Source organism: Desmodus rotundus, chromosome 2 (genome assembly GCF_022682495.2).
Source record: "Desmodus rotundus isolate HL8 chromosome 2, HLdesRot8A.1, whole genome shotgun sequence".
NCBI classification, from domain to species: Eukaryota; Metazoa; Chordata; class Mammalia; order Chiroptera; family Phyllostomidae; genus Desmodus; species Desmodus rotundus.
In genome coordinates, this window is record NC_071388.1 from 99,257,382 (window position 1) to 99,277,810 (window position 20,429).

General features: G+C 42.5%; 1 protein-coding gene across 4 annotated transcripts in view; it reads left to right on the top strand.

Moving 5' to 3' along the window:
• CD86 (CD86 molecule) overlaps positions 1–20,429 on the top strand; it is a 99,586-nt gene that overhangs the window by 58,607 nt on the left and 20,550 nt on the right. For 2 of the 4 annotated variants that reach the window (XM_045185895.2, XM_045185894.2), the window contains one exon: positions 15,706–15,755. In XM_045185895.2, coding sequence (XP_045041830.2) covers positions 15,710–15,755 — 46 coding nt within the window. In that variant the 5' untranslated portion in view covers positions 15,706–15,709. Of the gene's footprint in view, positions 1–2,885; positions 3,042–15,705; positions 15,756–20,429 lie in introns of those variants that run through there. The other 2 variants (XM_045185893.2, XM_045185892.2) reach the window with 2 other exon arrangements.

Here is a 20,429-nt window from a genome sequence, read left to right on the forward strand (position 1 = left end):
TGCTGGCACTGTGGTTTCCATCCCTGGTTGGGGCGCACATGAGAGACACCCAATCAGTGCTTCTCTCTTATGCTGATCTTTCTCTCCCTCTCTTTTTCCCTTCCTTCACTCTCTGTAAAAACAAATAAACTCTTTAAAAAATTTCTTTAAAAAAATCATGGTCAGCCAACCTCCCAGTGCAACTGCTTATGGTTAATTTGATCTCTGACTTATTAACGAAAGTGATATTAGTGCCCATCCCATCCTGTGAGCCTTCTCTTCAAAGAGGCATGCTGACAAATTCAGGGAACCAGGTGGCAGTTGGGGAGCCACCAAGTGATCAGGTCTAGGACCACATCATATGAGGGACAGTTGAAGACAGTGACTATATTTAGTTGAGAGAAGAGACTGTTCAGGAAATTTATAAAACCTGCTTTCAAGTATTTCAAGGGTTTTATGTAAACCTGGAAATTAATATACATTCTTGTAGTTCCAGAAAACAGGACAGGGTCAACTTGGTGGTACTTATGGGTCTGGGGAGTGAAAGGTGGGAGATGTGGGATTATTATAAAGAAGACCCTTATAAACTGTCTTATCAACTAGTGAGTTCTTCTGACATAAGTGAGGGCGCAAAGTCTAAATATCCATCTGTTGGAGATACCATCACGGGGGTTCTTGCTTGAGGAGAGACTGAAATGACTTCTGAGATCCCTTAAATAAACTTGCAACCCTAAATCTTAGGGTAAGAAAATCCCGTGACACCACCATATCATCCTTTATTTCTGCCGCCTGGCTCATGACGTTGAGGGAGGCTGCTCTCAGAAGAAACTGAAACAAAGAGATGAGGCAAGGATATGGAAAAGAGAAAACAATAAAATAACTTAAAAAAAAAAAGAGAGAACCTACTATATGCTAGAATCTGTACTAGGCACCATATATATGTTATCCTATTTAATTCTCACAAAAAACTTGTGAGATATTTAGTATTACTTCTGTGAGGAAGCTAAGGCTCAGAGAAGTTAAGTAACTTCCCCAAGAACACACAGACATCAACTAGTGGAACTAGGATTTGAACACATGTCTCTGTGATTGTAAAGCCCAGTGTGACATGTTATTTTTACCCATCCTTTATTTATTGCAAATGATACTGCTTTGAAAAAGTTTTAGTATTAACACAAAGATTCTGTGTAAAATAAATTTACTTAAAGTTAAGAGAAAAACATTGTGTAACAAACAATATAGATTTTACATGGATATGAAAGAGTAGCTAGAAAGAATGAAGTTTGGGAAATACTATTCCAAATATTTTGATAGCAGAACATTCTAATTTAGACTATCTTATATTTTGACTGCTGAGTACAAGGAAAAGAAAGAAACTTAAAGACAAAGTTGAATGTGAATTAATTCTCCTGTGCTTTGATGGGTAGGTAATTTCATGTGTTACAATAAGGAAACCAAATGGACCTTGCAAATAAAAAAAGTTATGATTGTAAAATCCAGAGGAAAACCCCAGGTGGGGCCTATTCGAATAAAGGATGAAGTTTCCAAGGTATGCACACAGAATGGCTGAGGGGAAGTGATGACCCTGTGAGTCAGGGCCAGGACCCACGCAGGAGTCCTATGGGTTTGAGAGGCCCTGGGGGGAAGCTGAAGGGGTTTACAGACCTGTTTTTGGAAAAATGATTATCACCTTTCTGGTGATGGAGGGAAGACCTTTGTGGAAAGTTCAAAGTTAAAATTGGAAAGTCCGAAAGGAAGGTAGGAAAGTAGTAATGAAGACTATACAGCTGCATAGCATGCTCTGTGCCAGGTGATTTACGTGCAAGACATAATTTGTTTTTCACAACAATGCAGCAAGGAAGTTACTACACTTCATAGATGAGCAGACTGAGACTGGGAGATGCTCAGTAATGCGCCCAGGGTCCAGGAGTTGAGCCAGGATTCATTGAACCTTGGTGCAGCAGTTCCAAACCTGCACTACCTCCCCTGGGCCACACGTCTTCGCTTGAGTGGGCTTGCTCAACCCATGCAGCAATAGCAGCTTTCACTTTGTCACTTAATCTCTCCAGCCATGCAGCACACAGCGAGCCTCCAAGAGAGCGGGGGAGGCGTGCTTGAAGAGGGTTGCCTCTCCCCTGAGCTCAAATGCTGCAGACTTGGAGGCACATAAATGTCCCCCACATTGAGCAGAGGGCTTTGCAGAGCCTGATCAGGTCAGAAAAAGAAGCGGTGGGTGTGTGGGCGGGATTGTATATGTAAAGCCTGTCCCTGCTGAAGCACTAGGCTTGGAAAAATCCACTGGGCATTCACACACATTTTACACTTCTGCTTTGAGTTGTTCCCACTCTCAAGAGTACCGCTCACTTCCAGGAATTGTGGACCAAGGTAATAGAAACAACTAGATTAGAACATCTAGGAAGAGATTGGGATAATATGGAAATAGGGCTCTGTATATTAATTGCCTTCTAGCAGGATCTATGGAGACGTAGGTACTCAATGAATGATTGGAGGGGAAGGTGGCAGGTGAAGCTCCTGGTCTCTCTGCTCTCTCTGGTTAAGGACTGTGTCTTGCAGTCCTCCTGTGCCAGGCACAGTGCCTGGCATACGGCTGCCCAGCAAAACCTTCATTAAACTGAGATGAATCTTTACCTGTGGGCCTGAAGGCTGCACCCCTGGATTTGTCCGTGTGTTAAGGAATGTGTCTTTTTCTTGTGGCTGGGGCTGTCTTTGGGGGGTTTCCTTAGGGCTTTACACTCACTCTCTGAGAGTGCATTCATAGTCATTATGATCAGTGGAAAAGCCCACCTGCCAATCTTATCTGGAAGAAGAGCCCGGCCCTTTCTGCGGTGCTATTTCTCTCTAGTCAGTTCCCCTTTCTACATTTGCGTTCTGGCCTCAGCACTAACATGTTTTATTTCTACAAGGAGTGTTAGGAAAAATGGGTAGCTCACAAAGTCTCCTCTTCACTTATTCTTGATACCTCGCTTCTGTGTTCCTCTGGAATGCCACTCGGCTTACACATCTGGTCTCTGGGAGCTGCCGTGAATGGGCACTAGTGACAGGTATGTTCTTATGAAGCTCGTGTGCCTGGGGAGCGTGGTGTGGAGTAAAGCTGCATCTGTGGCAGATGTTCAGAGGTGGGGCTGATGGCTGTCAAGGGAGGGGTAAGAAGGGTTGTGGAATACATGCTTAATACCTATGATCTTGAGGCTTGATTCTCAGACTGGCTACGTTCGAGGTGGGGCATTACAAAACTGTGTCTTTCAGCCAGATTCTGTTCTCTGCTTTGGTGAGCTTAGCGACAGGACAGGCAGGAAACAGAAGGGGCCACTTAACCGACAGCCTCTCTTGGCCTTAGAGTGCTGGGGGCTCCAGGTAGCTCTGCACTAGGAGAAGCTATCCAAGGATGCTGGCCCTGCCTGAGCTGCTTGTGGCAGTGGGAAGTCCGGGCTGGGTGGGGGGGGGGGGGGGGGGGCCGGACAAAACCCACAGCCTCTGCAGTGGCCTCTGCTTTCTTCTTTGGTCTTTTCCTTCTCTGGTCCAGAAAACTTTCCCCACTTCTTTTTCCCATCCAAGTGTCCTGTCCCAATATTGGCCCCTCTTGGCACCAGAGACCCCAATAGCTCATTTGGAAAGAAATAGTCTGGGCAAAAAAAGAGCAGAGGCAGCGGTTCGCTGTGTTCTGTATACCATGAACATATTTGCATTTGCAAGTAGGCTTAAAATAATGCCTCCAGTAATTATTTAAGGTTCTGGAGAGACAGGTGAAAATAATTTGGGGCCAAGGGAACTTCCCATTACTCTCAAATTTTTATACCTGAGGAGATGACCTGTTTCTCTGACATGCAACCTCAATCTTAGGACTAAGGCTCTGGACTAAAATAGGTCTATTTAATTATGTGCATAGGTTCGTAGTTCCATAGTATGTCTGTTGCAGATACCATTAATGCTATTTACAAAAGCTATCCTGTACACAATAAAAGCTTTTATAAATCTCTGTTCATTTGTATGCTTTAAATATGTGTATTGAGTGCTTACCATGTCCCAGGTACTGGGATTTCACAGGGAGCATAAAAGACATGGTCCCAATACTTTGAAGCTTCTAGCCTGTAGGGAAAATAGTCACACTAAAAATGACTGTATAGCAACAGTGCTATGAAGGGAAGGAAATAGTTCTTTGTAATTGTGCTCACTGTTTAATGACTATGTCATTGGGTTTGATATTTTGGTTACTTTGATATCCCTGGATGTTGATGTCCCTTCCTGGTGGAGGTGAGGATTGGATTTTTATGGAGATGAGGCAGGGTGGGGGGCAGGTTGGGGAGGGGAGAACATGAAAGGTGAAAAGGTGAGCCAAGCCAGATTCTTTTAAGAGAAAATCAAGGTTCAAATACCACATTTCAAACACCAGCTAGAGGTGGGAGTGAGGGTGGTGGTCTCTGGGCCAGGATACTAAAGCTGTGAAGAGATACAGCTAGAGCAAAACATGTCTGAAAGGCAAGGAGGGTGCCGGGGAGGTTAGTGGGTGGTTAAGAAAGTTCTGACAAGTGGTCTTTCATGGTAGGGCAGGTAAGAATGCTTGGGAGGCAGGCAGGAAGGATAGGGCGATAGGCTGGGCATACAACCTCTATTGGGCCCTTATCCTCATCTCTAACCGAATATAGAGATTTTTTTCTAACTGGGCTTCGGCGTATACTCCAGCTGAGGTTTGGAAAATAGATGCCATTTTGAATATGTGTTGAGGAAGAAAAGTATGTCTTCTGCACTTTTCATCTATCTCCCGTTCAAGATGGGAAAGGTCCTGTTCCCTGCTCTCCTTTTGTGAGTATGGTTCCTTTCTGAGTTCCATTTCCTACTCAGATAGATTAACTTGAACTCAACTTTTAATGGCTAAAAACAAAAAGAAACAAAAAAAACACACATTTCTTCCAGCTTGCACTTGCATTTTAACAGGGGCTTTCAAAAATGCCTTAACCCAAGGAATGAGTAATTTGGAAATTCCAGGGTAGGGATGGTACTTGAAATGGGGAGAGGGGGACACCTCTCAAATTGTGCCTCTGAAATATTGACTTTCTCCCTTTGATTCTGGTTCTGAGAGAACAGGAAGGGTCTCCCTTAGGCGGCCAGGATTGGGATGGCTGCCTTTTCGAGACTGGATGTGCGCAGACTCAGAGTACCTGTAAAACTTTGCATGATGCTTACCCATAGGCACTTTTTGGCAAAATGGAAGAAGTGGTTTCCAAAGCCATTGACAATTTGAAAAAGGCATGATCCTTGACACAGAAAGGTCTGATTCTAGATGTAACTAAGAGAGCTAGGTATCTGTCTTGTATACAGACTTGCCGTTGGGAGACAGGAAAAGCTAAATGCTATCGCCATGCTATGCTCCTTCTTCTGAGTGAGTGAGGAGAATGAACTCTTTAATACTTTAATTACCTATAAGACTGGGGAGTGAGTAAAAGAATCCTCTGCTCCTCAAGCATTTGCATAGACATTTCTTCCTTGTACCTACGTTCCCCTCATACCTGCATGGAGGCACTCTGCTCTCAAATGGGTGAGGGAAAAGACAGAAAAATTCTCCAAAAGTGGGGGCCCAAGGGGGTTTGCTCCAAAAAAGGTTGGAAATGTAGTCAGATATAGTATACAGCCTGGGCTAGAAGGAGACATGGCTGGTGGGGGAGCTCAAGGAAAGCAGCGCTCAGGATGGGCGGCATGCATCTGTAGCCACGATCCCATGTGTCCACCGGACACCGGGAAGTCTTCATGTTTTCATCAAGGCATCACTGACACACGTACCTTTTTTGTACTGCTAGTTCAGCCTCTTCATCTCAGGTCTATGAGCCTTTAATACTGGTTTTCTTGATCACTCTCATATCAGCCTTCACCTCTTTCCTCAGGCTACATTAAGTAGCTAGTTAAGTATTACAGTCTAGGCCCCATTAAGCTATCCTACCCTACTTATAGGAGCTAATTTCTCATTGTTTGCCCAAAGTGCACCTCTCGTTCAGTCTAGTCAGCGTTTCTTATCGTCCTGCAAAAAGGCCATGACCATTCCCCCACTTCCATGTGTCCTTATAGACTATTATATTTTACTGTGGCTTAGAAATTTGCCAATGCTTCCTATACCAATAACAAATGTTAAACATAGGGTTATGCCTCTGTTCTTGTACGTGTGTGTGCACACGTGTATCGAGAATGTGACTGAAATATTTATCCATTTGAATTCAATCCAACATTTAAAAGTGGTTCATCAGGAGACAGTAGTTCTTGAAGACATCAGCTGGATGCCTGGGATGCAGGGTTGTACCTCTTCAGGAATCTGTTTGAAAGGCTCTCGTGAGAAGAATTGTTGGAAGCTTGCAATGCCTTTTAAGGGCAGAGGCAGAAGACCACTACATTGAATTCTAGGCAATCAACAATTGCTAATGTGAAAGGAAAACAGCAGTTCTCTGAGAAAAGCTGTTAAGCAATGTAGTGGCAACTCTCAGGAGTGAAGTATCAGAATGAGTAGGCTTAGTTGGAGCCTATACTGAGTAAAAGCCTCATCTGCTCTAGCAGAAATCAACTCTCCTGTAAACACGCCATGCCTAGCTCACCATGTTCCATTCTCAGGGTACAGTTCTGAGACCAAGTCTAACCTACTTTTACACCTTCACCCCACCTTTTGGGCTATAGGATTGCTCTCTTTGGAAGCCCTGGGCCACTTGTAGTCAGCTCAGCAGATCCTCCAGACAGGGGGATCCTCCAAATGTACCATACCCTGCTAAAAATTAGAGAAATGGACTCAGGGCGGGGGACAGGGAAAGGTGGTGTGTTCAGGTCATCTAGTTTATTTTTCTTCATTTCTTGGAATGTAATGAGAACCTTAAAGGAAACTTAAAAGTTACAGAGTTCAACCACCCACCCAAATCAAGAATCTCTCCTAAAATGCTTGAGCAATTCTGGTGATGAAGGAGCTCATTACCTCACGAGAACATCCAGTCTTTGGGTGTAGCAGTCTATTCAAAGTTCTTCATTCCCTGACACTGAATCTGTGTTCCCTGTAACCAGTTATTGGAAGTACTTGCCTTCCAGCAACATTGTGTGTGCTGTCCCACAGGAGGGCCTTTAAACATTTGCAGAGAGCTGTCGTGTACTTCTTTGCCTTTTTTTGCCCCCAGTTCGTTTAACTGTACCTCATTTGACATACTTTCATTATTTTCTAGTGAATTGTGCTGCTCCTTCTCTTGATAAGCTCTGATTTTTTATTGTCATTCAAGCATAACCAACCTCACTAAACGTGATACCACAAGTAATGTGCTCTGATAAGCACAGAATATAGTGACCAAATTTCGCAGTAAGATTAGAATTAATTTTTGATTAGCCATGCCACACTAACATCTGTGTTATTTTCCCATTTACTATGGATAAGCTACTTCTCTTTTTTTTAATTGTTTATTATTACAGAGAGGGGGAGGGAGTGAGGAAGAGAGGGAGAGAAACATCGATGTGTGGGAGATAACATCTACTGGTTGCCTCTCACGCGCCCCCAACTGGAGAGACCTGGCCCACAATCCAGGCATGTGCCCTGACTGGGAATCGAATGGGTGACCTTTCGGTTTGCAGTCTGGCGCTCAGTCCGTTGAGCCACACCAGTCAGGGCTGGATAAGCTACTTCTCTACTGACCATTTATTCCACTTCACAGTTATTTTAAAACTTAAGTAAGATCTTTATGCTTATCCCCATGAGACTCATCATGTTAGTATCAGACTCTCTTTGGGGGATTTATGAATATTATTAATTCAGCTGACGAACTGACCAGTAGCTGTCTGGCTCATTTTTGTGTCATCTGCACATTTGAAAGCAGAAGCATGATTTCTGTGCTTTCGTTCATAGTTTTACTAAATATGTGAAAGTGAAAAAGTAAAATCCCACTCTGGTATCAGCCCATTAAACAAGAATGATTCCTGGTATTCGGTTGTTGAATAAATGAATGAATTAATCAATGAACCAATCAATACCTTGTCATCATCCTCTGTATTTAATCCGTCACCATATCCTGTTGATTATAATCCTAAATATTGCTTGAGCCCATCCACTTCTTTCTACTTCTGTCCCTTCCACCCCAGGCCAAACAGCCACCTTCTTTTAATTAAGTAACAGCCAACTGATTGGGCTCCTGGCACCTATTCTGGCTTCCCTGCTGCCCATTTCCTTCACAGTAGCCAGAGTCATCTTTTCAAAATGCTGACTTGATTATGTCACTCCTCCACTTTAATTTCTTCAGTGTTTTACATTGCTGTCAGAAAAAAGACCAAATCCTTAACTGACCCATAAGGTAAGCATGGTCTGGCCCCGGCTGTCCTCTTCAGCCTTGCCTGCCACCTCCCTGTTCACTTTAGCACATCAACCTTCTGCCTTGGTGCCTTTGCATACGCTGTCTCCTTTGCCTAGGAATCTTTGCAAGCCATTGCTCAGCCTTTCACCTACTTAGCACCTATTCAGCCTGTTCTGTTTACCTACTCGTGCATTACAAACTGCCCCAATTTTAGCAGCTTAAGACAATAAACATTTTACTCTCTCTCTTTCAATGTTGTGGGTCAGAAACGTGGTCAGGCTTCAAAGTGATTTTTCTGTTTCTGATGGCATCAGCTAGGCTCACTAGGTGGTATTAACCTAATGAATGGACTTCTCTGGAGCTTAACTGTCTAGTTTGGTAGTCGCTGGCCACATGTGGCTACTGATCACCTGAAATGTAGCTTGTCTTAATTGAGATGTGTTGTAAGTGTAAAATACTCACAACATTTTGAAGATTAGTACAGAAAAAGAATGTAAAATTTCCATTGTAATTTTTATATTGATTTCATTTTGGGATTATAATATTTTACATATATTGGACTGAATAAAATATACTATTAAAATTAATTTCACCTGTTGCTTTTTAATTTTTTTAATGTGGCTAGTAGAAATTTTCAAATTATGTGGCTTGCCTTATATTTCTATTGGACAGGGCTGATTAAAGCAAGGGAATTTTTTTCTATTAAAGGCCAAATAGAAAGTCTTTTCAGCTTTGTGGCTATATAGTCTCTGTCACAGCTACTCAGTCCTACCATTGAAGTTCAAAAGCAGCCAGAGACAATAATGAAATAAATGGGTATGCCTGCATTCTAACAAAACTTTATTTATAAATATAGCTGGTGGCTAGATTTGGTCTGTAGGCTCCAGTTTGATGACCTCTGATGTCGAGAATTCAAGCCACATGCCTGGTGGCTGGGCAGAGATAACTGGAAAGCTGGACTCATTTGGGACTATTGACCCAAACACCAACACATAGCCTCTCTGGCACAATGGTCTCAAGGTAGTGAAACATCTTACATGGTGGCTCAGAGCTCCAGAAAGTGTATTCCAAGAGAGACAGAAGCTGCAGAGCTTCTTTTCATCTAGCTTCAGAAGTCCCAAACCTCTCTTCTACACATTTTATTGGTCAAATAAGTCTCCGAAGCCAGCACAGATTCATGGAGAGCTTAGATTCCACACCATGATGGGAGGAGTGGCAAAAATGTCCACTTTTTTTTTTTTATTGTTGTTCAAGTACAGTTGTCTCCATTCCACCCCCCACTCTCCCCAACCATGTGTCCACTTTTAATCTAGCACATTGTTCTTCAAATCTCAGTTTAGATTACTCATATTCTAGTTATCTAAATATCATTAAATATAGTAATCTCAAAATATCATGAACCTCTCCTTTGTAGCACTTGTCATCATTATAATTTTATATTTACTTATATGATTATTTGATCATTATCTTGCTCCTCTACTTAACTACAGCAACCCCATGAAGGGAGCTGTTTCTGGGTTTGCTCATCATTACATTCCCAGTACCTAGCTCAATGCCTGGCTCAATAAATGTTTATTGAACTAGTCAACAATATTAGGGCAATATTAGGGTACTAATATCAATCCCACATTTCCCCATACTGCTCTTAAGCATATTATAAAACACCCTGTCAGAGCCTCATGAAAATTCAGGTACATTCAATTCCCAGAACTCTTCCTAATTTGCAGTTAACAAATGATTTTAAAAAGAAGTAAGCCTGCCTTATTTCTCTCAGTACCTCAGAGGTAGTACTAGCTGCTCTAAAGGTATAGATAGCTTCGGATTCTGGTGCTCTGAGAAGGAATCCATGCAGCATGTCCCCCCATAGGCAAGCCAAGGCCCTGGGCAGCCTATGCTCCTCCTGCATGCCACTTTCCTCTCACCTCGCTGGCAGCTCCAGTTCACAAGCCTGCCTTGTCCAGTGGCAGTATGAACCAACAAAGGCAAAGGGTCAGGCCCTGAGCGCTGCTGGGCTGAGGCCAACCTAGTCTTCCTTCCACAAAGGCTGTGGTGTCCTCCTTTGCTTGGAACCAGGACTTTAATTTGCTGGGAGGAGATAAGCATTGCCACCTCCCATACTAGTCCTGAAGCTTGAATTATAGTTATTAGTGGACCCTGTCTGTTTTTTTCAGAACTGGGTGAGGGACAAAGGCCTAAACATCTTTAAATTCCCCCACAAAACCTCTGAAACAAGCCTGACACTGAGTAAATTCAGTAAATGTTTGCGTGAGAGCTGGTCTCAGTGAACAGCCTTCCTCAGACAGCAGCAAACTTACCAGCATTTTTGCCTAGTACCCTGATTGGCACTAATATTCTAGACAACATTGTGAAATAAGGAACATTTTTGTTTGTTTCTCCCCAACTTCTGCCTTGGAATCCTTCTCTCACTTCCCATGTCATCATTTCTGTATTTCCCTGTCCCACCCAACTGCAGCCACCACCAGTGCACACCCCTTCATACTGCCTTTTGCCCGAATTACATCTTACATGTGCTTCAGACCTGAGACATAGAAGATCCCTTCTGCATTTCCTCCTTTTTTCTGCCCAAATATTCACATTTGCCCAGAGCTCTTCTAGGTGAGGCTTAGCTGGAACACAGTAACATGTGCCTGGAGCTGAACCCATCACGGAAAACTGATTACGTGTCCAGGGCTGGAGGGAAGAAGAGGATTCTCTGCCTGGCATGTAGTGGGTGCTGAAACAATATTTGTGGAATGAATGGGAGCTCAGGATAGAAAATCTTCTGATACAAAGGGACACTTTCCCTTCCCAACAACCCCCCTACTAGCTCCATTTCTTCATCTGTAACATGGGGGCAAATAATCCCACCTTACTGTGAGAACATATAGTATATTCATTCATCTGACACTCACTTGCATTCCATGATGGGCCCGGCATGTAAAGTGAGGGAAAGTGTTGTACTGTGGGTGCTCTTCTTTAGTTTCTGAAGTGACCTCCAACTACTCATTTCAGATTTGTGACCAGTTCATGTACCTACAGACCTTATTCTGCTCCCAGCTGACAGAAATCTCTCAGAGACTCTCCCCCATAAATTCTTAGGTTCTTTCCTCTCCCATTACCCTTTTTGCTCTCTCCCTCCAAAAGCAAGGGTTTCTACTTTGCAGGCCCTCTAGAGAAAGCAATGACTCGAGGTTGTGGTTGAGACCTTATTCCCGAGGGAACAATGGCATTTCTGTTCTTTTTCAGAGCCAGCGACATTGAAGAAACTGGCTTATAACCCAACTCCACTCCCCTCTCACCCACCACACACACACACACACACACACACACACACACAGAGAGAGAGAGAGAAAATGGCTAGAGTTGAAATTCTTCACACGGGCATTTATACTTTATAAAAGAGAATGATGTCTGTCTCAAGTATTTTAGCATCCTGTTTTGCTAGGGTCTCTGACAAACTGGTGTCCAAAGTACACTCTCCAAATTAATGTTAGTGACGTTTACTAGGACTGTCCCAGCTGGGCAAGGATTTTGAGGAGGGATGTGATCATCATCCCCAAATCCTTAAAGGGCTTTGGCAAAGTGTGTTAGGCTTATTCTGAGTAGTTCCAGAGAACAACAAAAGTATCAATGAGAGGAAGTTAACAGGAGGCAGCTGCTCACTCAGGAGAGGAGAGTTTCCAAATAGAGAAGTCAAAAATGGTGCCGACTTCCTTGTCAGACCCAGCGTTCCTTCTCACTGTGTGACTTACAGGGATAGACCCTTTCTGCGAGATTTCCCAGGGCCAGTAATTTCTGGTAATTATTTGAATTCAAGGTGAATTGTTAAATTCATAGCAAGCTATAACTTGATTTTGTGCCCCTTTTCAACATATCATGTGGGAGTGGGGGTGGAATCTTTGATTAGGTCAAGCATACTGATTATTGGTTTGAAATCAATGGGAGATTCTTATATTAAGTAGAAGTTCCGATTCAAAGGGCTCTCAGGTCCTCAGATTCTATGATAAATGTGATGCTGAGAGTGATTTATTTATTTATTTTTAAAATTTTATTGTTATTCAATTACAGTTGTATGCCTTTTCTCCCCTTCCCTCCCCGCAACCCCAACTGAACCCACCTCCCTCCCCCAGCTGAGAGTGATTTAATATGAGGAAGTGCACAAGAATCACATAGAAACTGTTTCCAGGCTCTACCATTGAGTGGCATGAGCTTTGGCCCAACAGATAAAGCCAAGCTCTGAACCCTACTGAAATCACTAGAAGTGGGGAAAGAGAGCAATCAGGAGCAGTGTGAGGTTCATATGTTGAACACCTACTGTGTGCTTTAACAACTGAATATATTTGCAACTCATTGTCACAATGCACTAATTATTTTTCTAATTAGTCACTAAATAGCACTAATTTTTAAATATAAAGCAGCTCCTACAAATCAATAAGTAAAGGGCCAAAGACCCAAATTAGAAGTAGGTGAAAGAAATGTAGAGTCATGGAATAGGAAATATAAACTCTTATACATTTAAAAAGATGCTGATACTTATAATAAAAAATATTCATTTAAAAATCATAGTGAGAACTACCTCACACCCATTGGGATCACACACACACACACACAAACACTCACACACAAGGTAGGTGTTGGCAAGGATACAATGAAATTGGAACTCTTGTGTACTGCTAATGGGAGTAGTGCAGCTGCTCTGGTAAACAGGATGGCAGGTCCTCAAAAACATTACAATAGTGTAATCTAGTATTCCACTTCTGCGTATATGCCCCAGACAAATGAAGTATTTGCACACCCATGTCATGATAGCATCATTCACAGTGGCCAAACGGTGGCAGCAACTCAAATGCCCATCAACCAATGAACAGATAAACAAAGTTTTATATATATATATATGTATGTATGTATATATATATACACACATACACATATATATATGAAATATTATTCAACCTTTAAAACAGAGGAAATTCTGACACATGCGACAACATAGATGAACAGTGAATACATTCTACTAAGTGAAATAAGCCAATCACAAAAAGACAACTACTGTATGATTCCACTTTATACGAGGTACCTAGAGAAGTCAAATTTATGGAGACAGAAAGTAGAAGAGAGGTTTCCAGTGGCTGGGGGAGAGGAGAAGGGAGCTATTGTTTAATGGGGACAGAGTTTCAGTTTTGTGAGATGAGAAGAGTTCCGGAGATGGATGGTGGTGACGACTGTCGCACCACAATGTGAATGCATTTGATACCACTGTATACTTAAAAAATTAGTAAGATGAGAAATTTCATGTTATGTGTATTATACCACAATGACAAATATTTTTCAAAACTACAGTGAGATGTCATTTTAACTTTTTCTATTGGTAAAGATCACAAATTGGAAAACATACTCTATTGGCAAAAGTGATGTAAAAATAAGCACCATCATGTTTTGTCAGTTGGGGCATATGCATATAATCTTAGGGGAGAACAATTTTTCAATATCTGTGAAGATTAAAGTTGCAGTTACCCTCTGACTCTAGGAAGGTAGCTTACTTCCACATATGTGATTTGACATATGATCAAAGTTTTTCATTGCAACAAAAAATTGGAAACAACCTAAATGTCCATTGATAGGGCCTAGAAAAATAAATTATTACCACCCGATAGAATACAGCCAAATAATAAGCAACTGTTAGAATTAGGATACTCAGTATGTGGTGATACCAAACAATCTCCAAGGTAGTGTGGTAAGTGTGCAAAAGTGTGTATACTGTGCCACCAGGTATTTAAAAATAAAATGAAAAAAATATGGGTCTATATTTTTATTTTGTTTTGCCTAAAATAACTGCAAGTAGAGGCAAGAAACTGTGAATAGGTAACAGTGGTCCCTCCAGTTATGTCTATGGGGGAAAGCTAGGCAGCTAGGGAATACGGTTTGGAGAGAGACTTGCTTATTCTTTCAGGGAGTTTGGCTATAAGAAAAAGAAACTAAAAGCAGTAGCAGAGGAAACTGCTGCAAGGAAGGGAGAGGGTGGTAAGCAATTTAGTACCATAAGCAGGTATGATGTATTCAAAATTTTTTAATTAAAAAAAGAGAAGTTATAGTTTAGAAGGGAAAAAGCGTAACAGACACTTTTAGCCCAAAGCACTGTGCTGAGTGCTGTGGGAGCAGAGGGAGGGTATCTAGCATAGCCCAAAGGGATTGGGGATGGCTTCTAGACAATCCACCCCCAAGGAAGAATTCTGCTATTGGATCAGGAATAGTTGTATATCTTTTCCTAAACCTTGGTATGTTTTTATTTTCTAGACAGATAATTCATGAGTTCACCAGTTAGGTTTTCCTTTCACTTGGCTGTTTAAAACTCTAAGCCAAACCTGTGACCTGTGCCATGCAGGGTGGGCAGATCTCTATGGTAAGCATTTAGCATTGGCCTTGTACTCAGCTCCATTTTATATTCCTGCATTTGGTTTGCTTTTCACCTCTTTCTAGTGTTGTTTATCCTTCCTTATCCTGTGCCTCCCTGTAAGCCACTTGGTAGCCTTTTTGGTCTCAGCTGAGGTAAGTGGGTGAGTGCAGAAAGAGGAAGAAAGAGAAGGTAGAAATTTTTAGAGCAATTCCTGTCACCTTCCTTGGCTCTATCATGTAGATTAAGTGAATAGTGCCACTCTTCTCAAAATGAGGTCCTCTGACCAACAGCATTGGCATCACCCGCGAGTTTGTTGGACATGGGTTTCACCCAACCTACTAAGTCACAATCTCTGTGGACAAGGCCCAGGAAACTGCTTTAACATACTCTCCCAGATGATTTCTATGCACATTAAAGTTTGAAAACCACAGGCAAATCAAAGGAATGCTGCTTTCTAAACAGGTACTTTCTGTTTTTTCCATCATACCCATTGTGTTGGCCAAAATAAATAGTGCTAGCTACTGCAATAAACAATGCTGAAAACTTCATAGCTTAACACAAGAAAAGTTTATTTTTTGCTAACGTCACAGTCCAGTATGAGTCACGATAGGGTGGGTGAGTTATCTTGTTAATTTGTTCAGCAAACCAGCTTCCTTTCACAAAGAGGCTTTGCCATCCTCTACACCCTTGGACTCCTCTGGACCTTCTACATTCAAGACGGCAGAGAGGAAGAAAAGAGAAAGGAGTTTTAGTGGCAGGTCTGAAAGTAACACCCAACTTTTTTGCCTTCAACTTTATTGGGAAGAGCCCAATGACATGACCCTCCTAACTAAAGGGGAGCCTGAAAAATAGGGCTTCTCTGTGGAGCTAGGAGGAAGAGGAGACGGCTTTGGTGAGCACATAGCATGGTCTCTAGTGCACCCAGGGACCTGAGATAATCCCAAACTTCACTTGTCGTGTTTGTTTTCAGTTTAATTTTCTAATCATGTTTTATCTTTTCTTTTTTAACTCTAGCACTATGGGACTGAGTACCACTCTCTTTGTGATGGCCTTCCTGCTCTTTGGTAAGCACCTTTGGCTTTGTAAAGTCCTAGAATCCTTCCACTGTCTCCTGATGAGTCTGACCACTGCAAACCCAGGCCTGAAACTGGGTGGGTTTTACTCACTTTCTATCCAGTGTTACACGCTACCAAATTTTTTTTTAAAAAAAAGAAAAAAAAAAGACTTTTGTGGAGAAGAAGGACACATCATGATTGAGAACAGGTATCTATCTCAGCTGCTGGCAGTCCTGGCCTGGAGCCCTATCCCCTCTGTGCATCCTTCTCCTCTGCCGTCTCATGAAGTAGGGTCGACTGGCCTGTCCAGGGGCACCCAGAGAGCAAGGGGAAGGTCCCTGCCCTGACACCCCGGAGGCTTAACTCTTTTGGTCCATATATATCCTTTTCTGGTCTTCTTTGTTCCCATTTCTGGCATTAACAGGCTTTTAGGAAACAGCTAATGGGCTTCTAAAAGTCTCCTTTCATTAGGGAGCATTGGTTTTCACATTCTCTACCTTCCCTCTCTCCCTCCTCTACCTTCCCCACCAGCCCATACCCATAGATTGAAGTTGCCCTTGCTTAGGGGGAGGATCAAAAAATCTCAGCCCTGCTACTATCTACTTCAGTGACCTTTGGCTGATTACATCAGCTGATTTACTATGAAGTTAATGAACCTTAGCTGCTGGGTTTCTCACTTGCACAAGCCCCTCCAAGATTCCATGAGGGGACCCAGCAATATGGTCACATGTCTTATACTTTGGTAAAATTTTCAAAAGTAAGATATTTTAACCAGAACAAGTTGAGCCCACTGCCTCTTTTTACTGCGACTTTTCTCTCCATCATATTCTCCTCTGGTATTATAATGGCCATCTGCATTGTGTACTTGAATTCTGCATTTCTTTTCTTAAAGAGCACCTCCTCCACACAAAAAGAGAAGTTTTAAAAGTGTCAGGCCTCATAGAACTTGGATCTTCCCTATTTTCAGCTCCTCTCTGAATTTCATTTTCTTCATCTGTTAATGGATTGGTGGAGGTTCCTGCCACACGTCCTGTGACTGGGTGCCTTTCATTTCACCTGTCCTGCTTCTTCCTGCTGCTCATTTACCCCACCCTCAGCACCAGGAGGGAAGCCATCTTACACACACATCCTGGGAGCATGAGCTGAGCCTGCAGTTTGGCCACAGCAGCATGCAAGCTGCTCCTGACTAGCCAGCCCGGCCACGAGTTCAGCTCTGGCTATAGTAGTTCTAGATCTCCTCAGCTACACCTGTGCAGACCCTCTAAGTGTTTTCTGTAGATGATTCAGATGGTTACTGACAGTAGCAAGTGGGGAAATCATTCACTGAGATAGAGGACAGGAAAGTTTAGAGGACAGAATATCTATTGCTCTTTAAACAGCAGTGTCCAGCAGACAGTTGGATATCTGGAATTATAGTGGACATTATTGACTGGAGATAAGCATCTGTGAATTATTGATTTATATATTTGGCAGTCAAACCCTTGCTTATCTGTCCTCATGATTTTTCCTTCTTTTACTAAAGGAGAAAAGCCAGAGAGAGTGTAAGGAGATCAAGAGCAGGCATCAAGATAATCAGTATTTAAGAAATGATCAGAGAAAATTGACTAGGGGTGTCAGAGATTGGGAAAGAATAGAATTTCAAGGAGAGATGGCCAACAGAGTGGTCAACATTCAACAGAGTGGTCAAATAAAATGAGGTCTGGAAAGAGCTCTGAATTTGGCAATGGTGGGTAGTCACTGACAGTCTTTGCCAGGGAAGTTTCAGCAGTGAGGTGGGGGCCAGAGGCTGGGAATGAAGGCAGCAATTGCTGCCTTACTCCTTCAGGGAGTTTGACTATAAGAGAAAGAGAAACTAAAAGCAGTAGCAGAGGGAACTGCTGTGAGGAAAGGAGAGGGTGGTAATCACGGTGAGCAGCTCAGAGTCCGAGTTGAGCAGGCAAGAGACTGTAGATTTGTAATGTCACCAGTTTAAATAATTGAATAATTTCCTTCAGATATGTAGATCAAAAGCTAAGTGTTCTTGGAATGAATTCTGCACGAAGAGGCAAATTTACTGAAGCTGCTGGCAAGAGAATGGTTGAAAAGATATACTATCACTGTGCTGTCCAATATGACAGCTACTAGATGCATGTGGCTATTTAAATTAGTTAAAATTAAATAATATTGAATATTCAGTTTGCAGTCACTAGCTACACATCAAGCGCTCATTGGCTCGATGGTAGTGGCTACTGACTTCCATATTGGTCAGCACAGATACAGAGCATTTCCATCATTGCAGGGCTCCTCTGGAAAGCACTGAGCTCGAGAGTCCAAACTGGACAGATGAAGTAAAAAACAGAGACAGGTGAAGTAATTGAGCAAATCTTGGAGGAAGATATGTTGTGGACAGAGGTACATTGAGTTTTAAGATTCTTGGAGCAGAGCTGTTCTCGGAGATTAGGTTCAGGGGCAGAGGGGCTGCTAACACAGTCTGAGGCTGAAGATCTTTGAAGTGGAAAAGATCAAAGAACTTTCAGGCAAGTTTGTTGGTGAACTCATCCTTGCTGACGTCACCCAAATTCACAGTAATAGTTGTTTGAAAAAAACTTTGCCTCTAATGAATGCCAAAATGCTCAGTGAGCAAGGAAGTGATGTCATTGCTGTAGTGGCTGACAGCATTGACAGAAACCCTTCAAAGGGGACGGGCATTGCTCAAGGTCGCTGCGAAGTAAGACAAACAAGCAGTGGCTGGGGCAAGTGGTGGCTTTTGGGTAGGGCCAGATTTTAATGAAAGCATAACCCTGGGGGAAACATTTGATGAAGAGTTGGAAGATGTAGTTTATTACAGTGGAATGAATTTTCCTGAGGGTAAAGGGCATGGGGCAAAAGTAGGTTTACAGTTGTGAGTCTGCAAAACACAGAGTTTATTCTTGTATTACTATTTATTGATTATTATATTATTTTCTATATGAACAGCTGTAAACCTATTTTTGCCACTCCCTGTATAGCATTGAAGGAACTTTAGTAAGAAAAATAGGAAAATTCCTGAGTACAGATAAGTATAGTAACATGAATGAGAGATAATTCTTGACTATAAAAGACATGTATTTGGTGTAGTAGCCAGGGAAGAATGAAGATCTAGGTGGAGTCAGAGACCTCACAAGGTTAGAAGATCATAGTTTTTGTGTGACAGTCAAACAGTATATTGCTCAGGAAGTTCTCAAGTATCCTTTGAAACAAACTCCTTTAGCTGTTTAGGGAGGTATCTAGATGGATTCTTGAGTGCCTGGCTCCTGATATCATCATAGCAGCCAGTTATAACTAGACCCAGACCTATTACCCAGGTGCTGGGAAGGAGAGAATCTCAATACTTACCCACCAATGGAGTTCCAGTGAGTCTAGTAACTGGGTGGTCTAGGGTCTGGTGTCATAAGGGGGGAGAGGGGAGCGCTGAAGCCACTTAGGGAAAAGAGACCTTGAGTAAGTCTTTCCCATATTGTCAGGGGATTAGCACACATAGCTCTGATGATGTCATGGAAGCCAATGGTGATGAGGAACTATGGAGTACAAATTGCGAAATTCTTTCAGTTCCACCCAGAATGGGCTTCAGAGTGATTTCCACCCCAGAGTAAAAGAGAGGGTTTGGATGGAAACCAATTGTTCCTGTCATTATCTCCTCTGTTACACTCTTGAGACAGAGGTTGACATCCTCTATTGCAACTTCTCAAACTGGAACTTTTGTTAAAATTCAGATTCTGACTCAGTAGGCCTAGGTGCAGGCAAAGCTTCTACATTTCTGAGCAGGCTTCCATGATGCTGAAGCTTGAGAACACAGACCACACGTTTGGTAGGTAGAAGAGAAGGGGAGCAGTTAGATGGGTGGGAGAAAAAGCCCTTTTAGGACACAGACAAAACCAAGGGGGAGGATGGAAGCAAGGGAGGGAGGTGGGTTTGGCTGGGGTGGGGGAGAGGTGGGGGGAGAAAATGCAGACAACTGTAATTGAACAACAATAAAATAATTTTAAAAAATAAAAAAAAGAGGAAAAAAAAAAGAAAAAGCCCTTTTAATCTTTGGATCAGATAAGTTAGACCAGTCTGAGTGAAGAGAGTGAGTGGGAAGGAGAGAAGGTATGGTGAGGCCCAGCAGAGAAACAACCATAAATCAAGAAGGCAGAAACCTAAGGCTAAGTCATTTCCAGGCCCAGAGAGCACAGTTGACCTCTGAGTAATAATGTAACACTGACTGCTAACTGGCAGAATTTCCAGCTGTGTTTGGTTTCTCCATAAGGCCATTTGCCCTATATCATATGGCAAGTTGCTGGTACAACCAGAATCAGTTACCCCAGAGATAGCTGCTAGAAGCTTTTACAGTAGGTGGCACTCTTATCTTATCGTTCAGAGTGTAGCAAAGGAGGAGCAGAAGCCTCAGGACACCTTCCTCAGGTCCCCCTTTCACTGTTTCAGGTACCCAGGTAGATTTTTCCACTTCTCACCAATGTGGGACTGTATCCTGTATGGATGCTGCATTTTTATACTTTCAAGTGGTCACACGATTTTAGTGAGCAGAAAGTAATAGGCAGTGGCTCAAATTTGTGCCAGCTCTCGCTGATGCTTGGAGTCCTCTTCCCCTCACATTCAAGACCACCTCCAGCCCCCTTGATGATTTGTTCTCACTGGGCCATTCTGCACACAGTTCCATTTTTC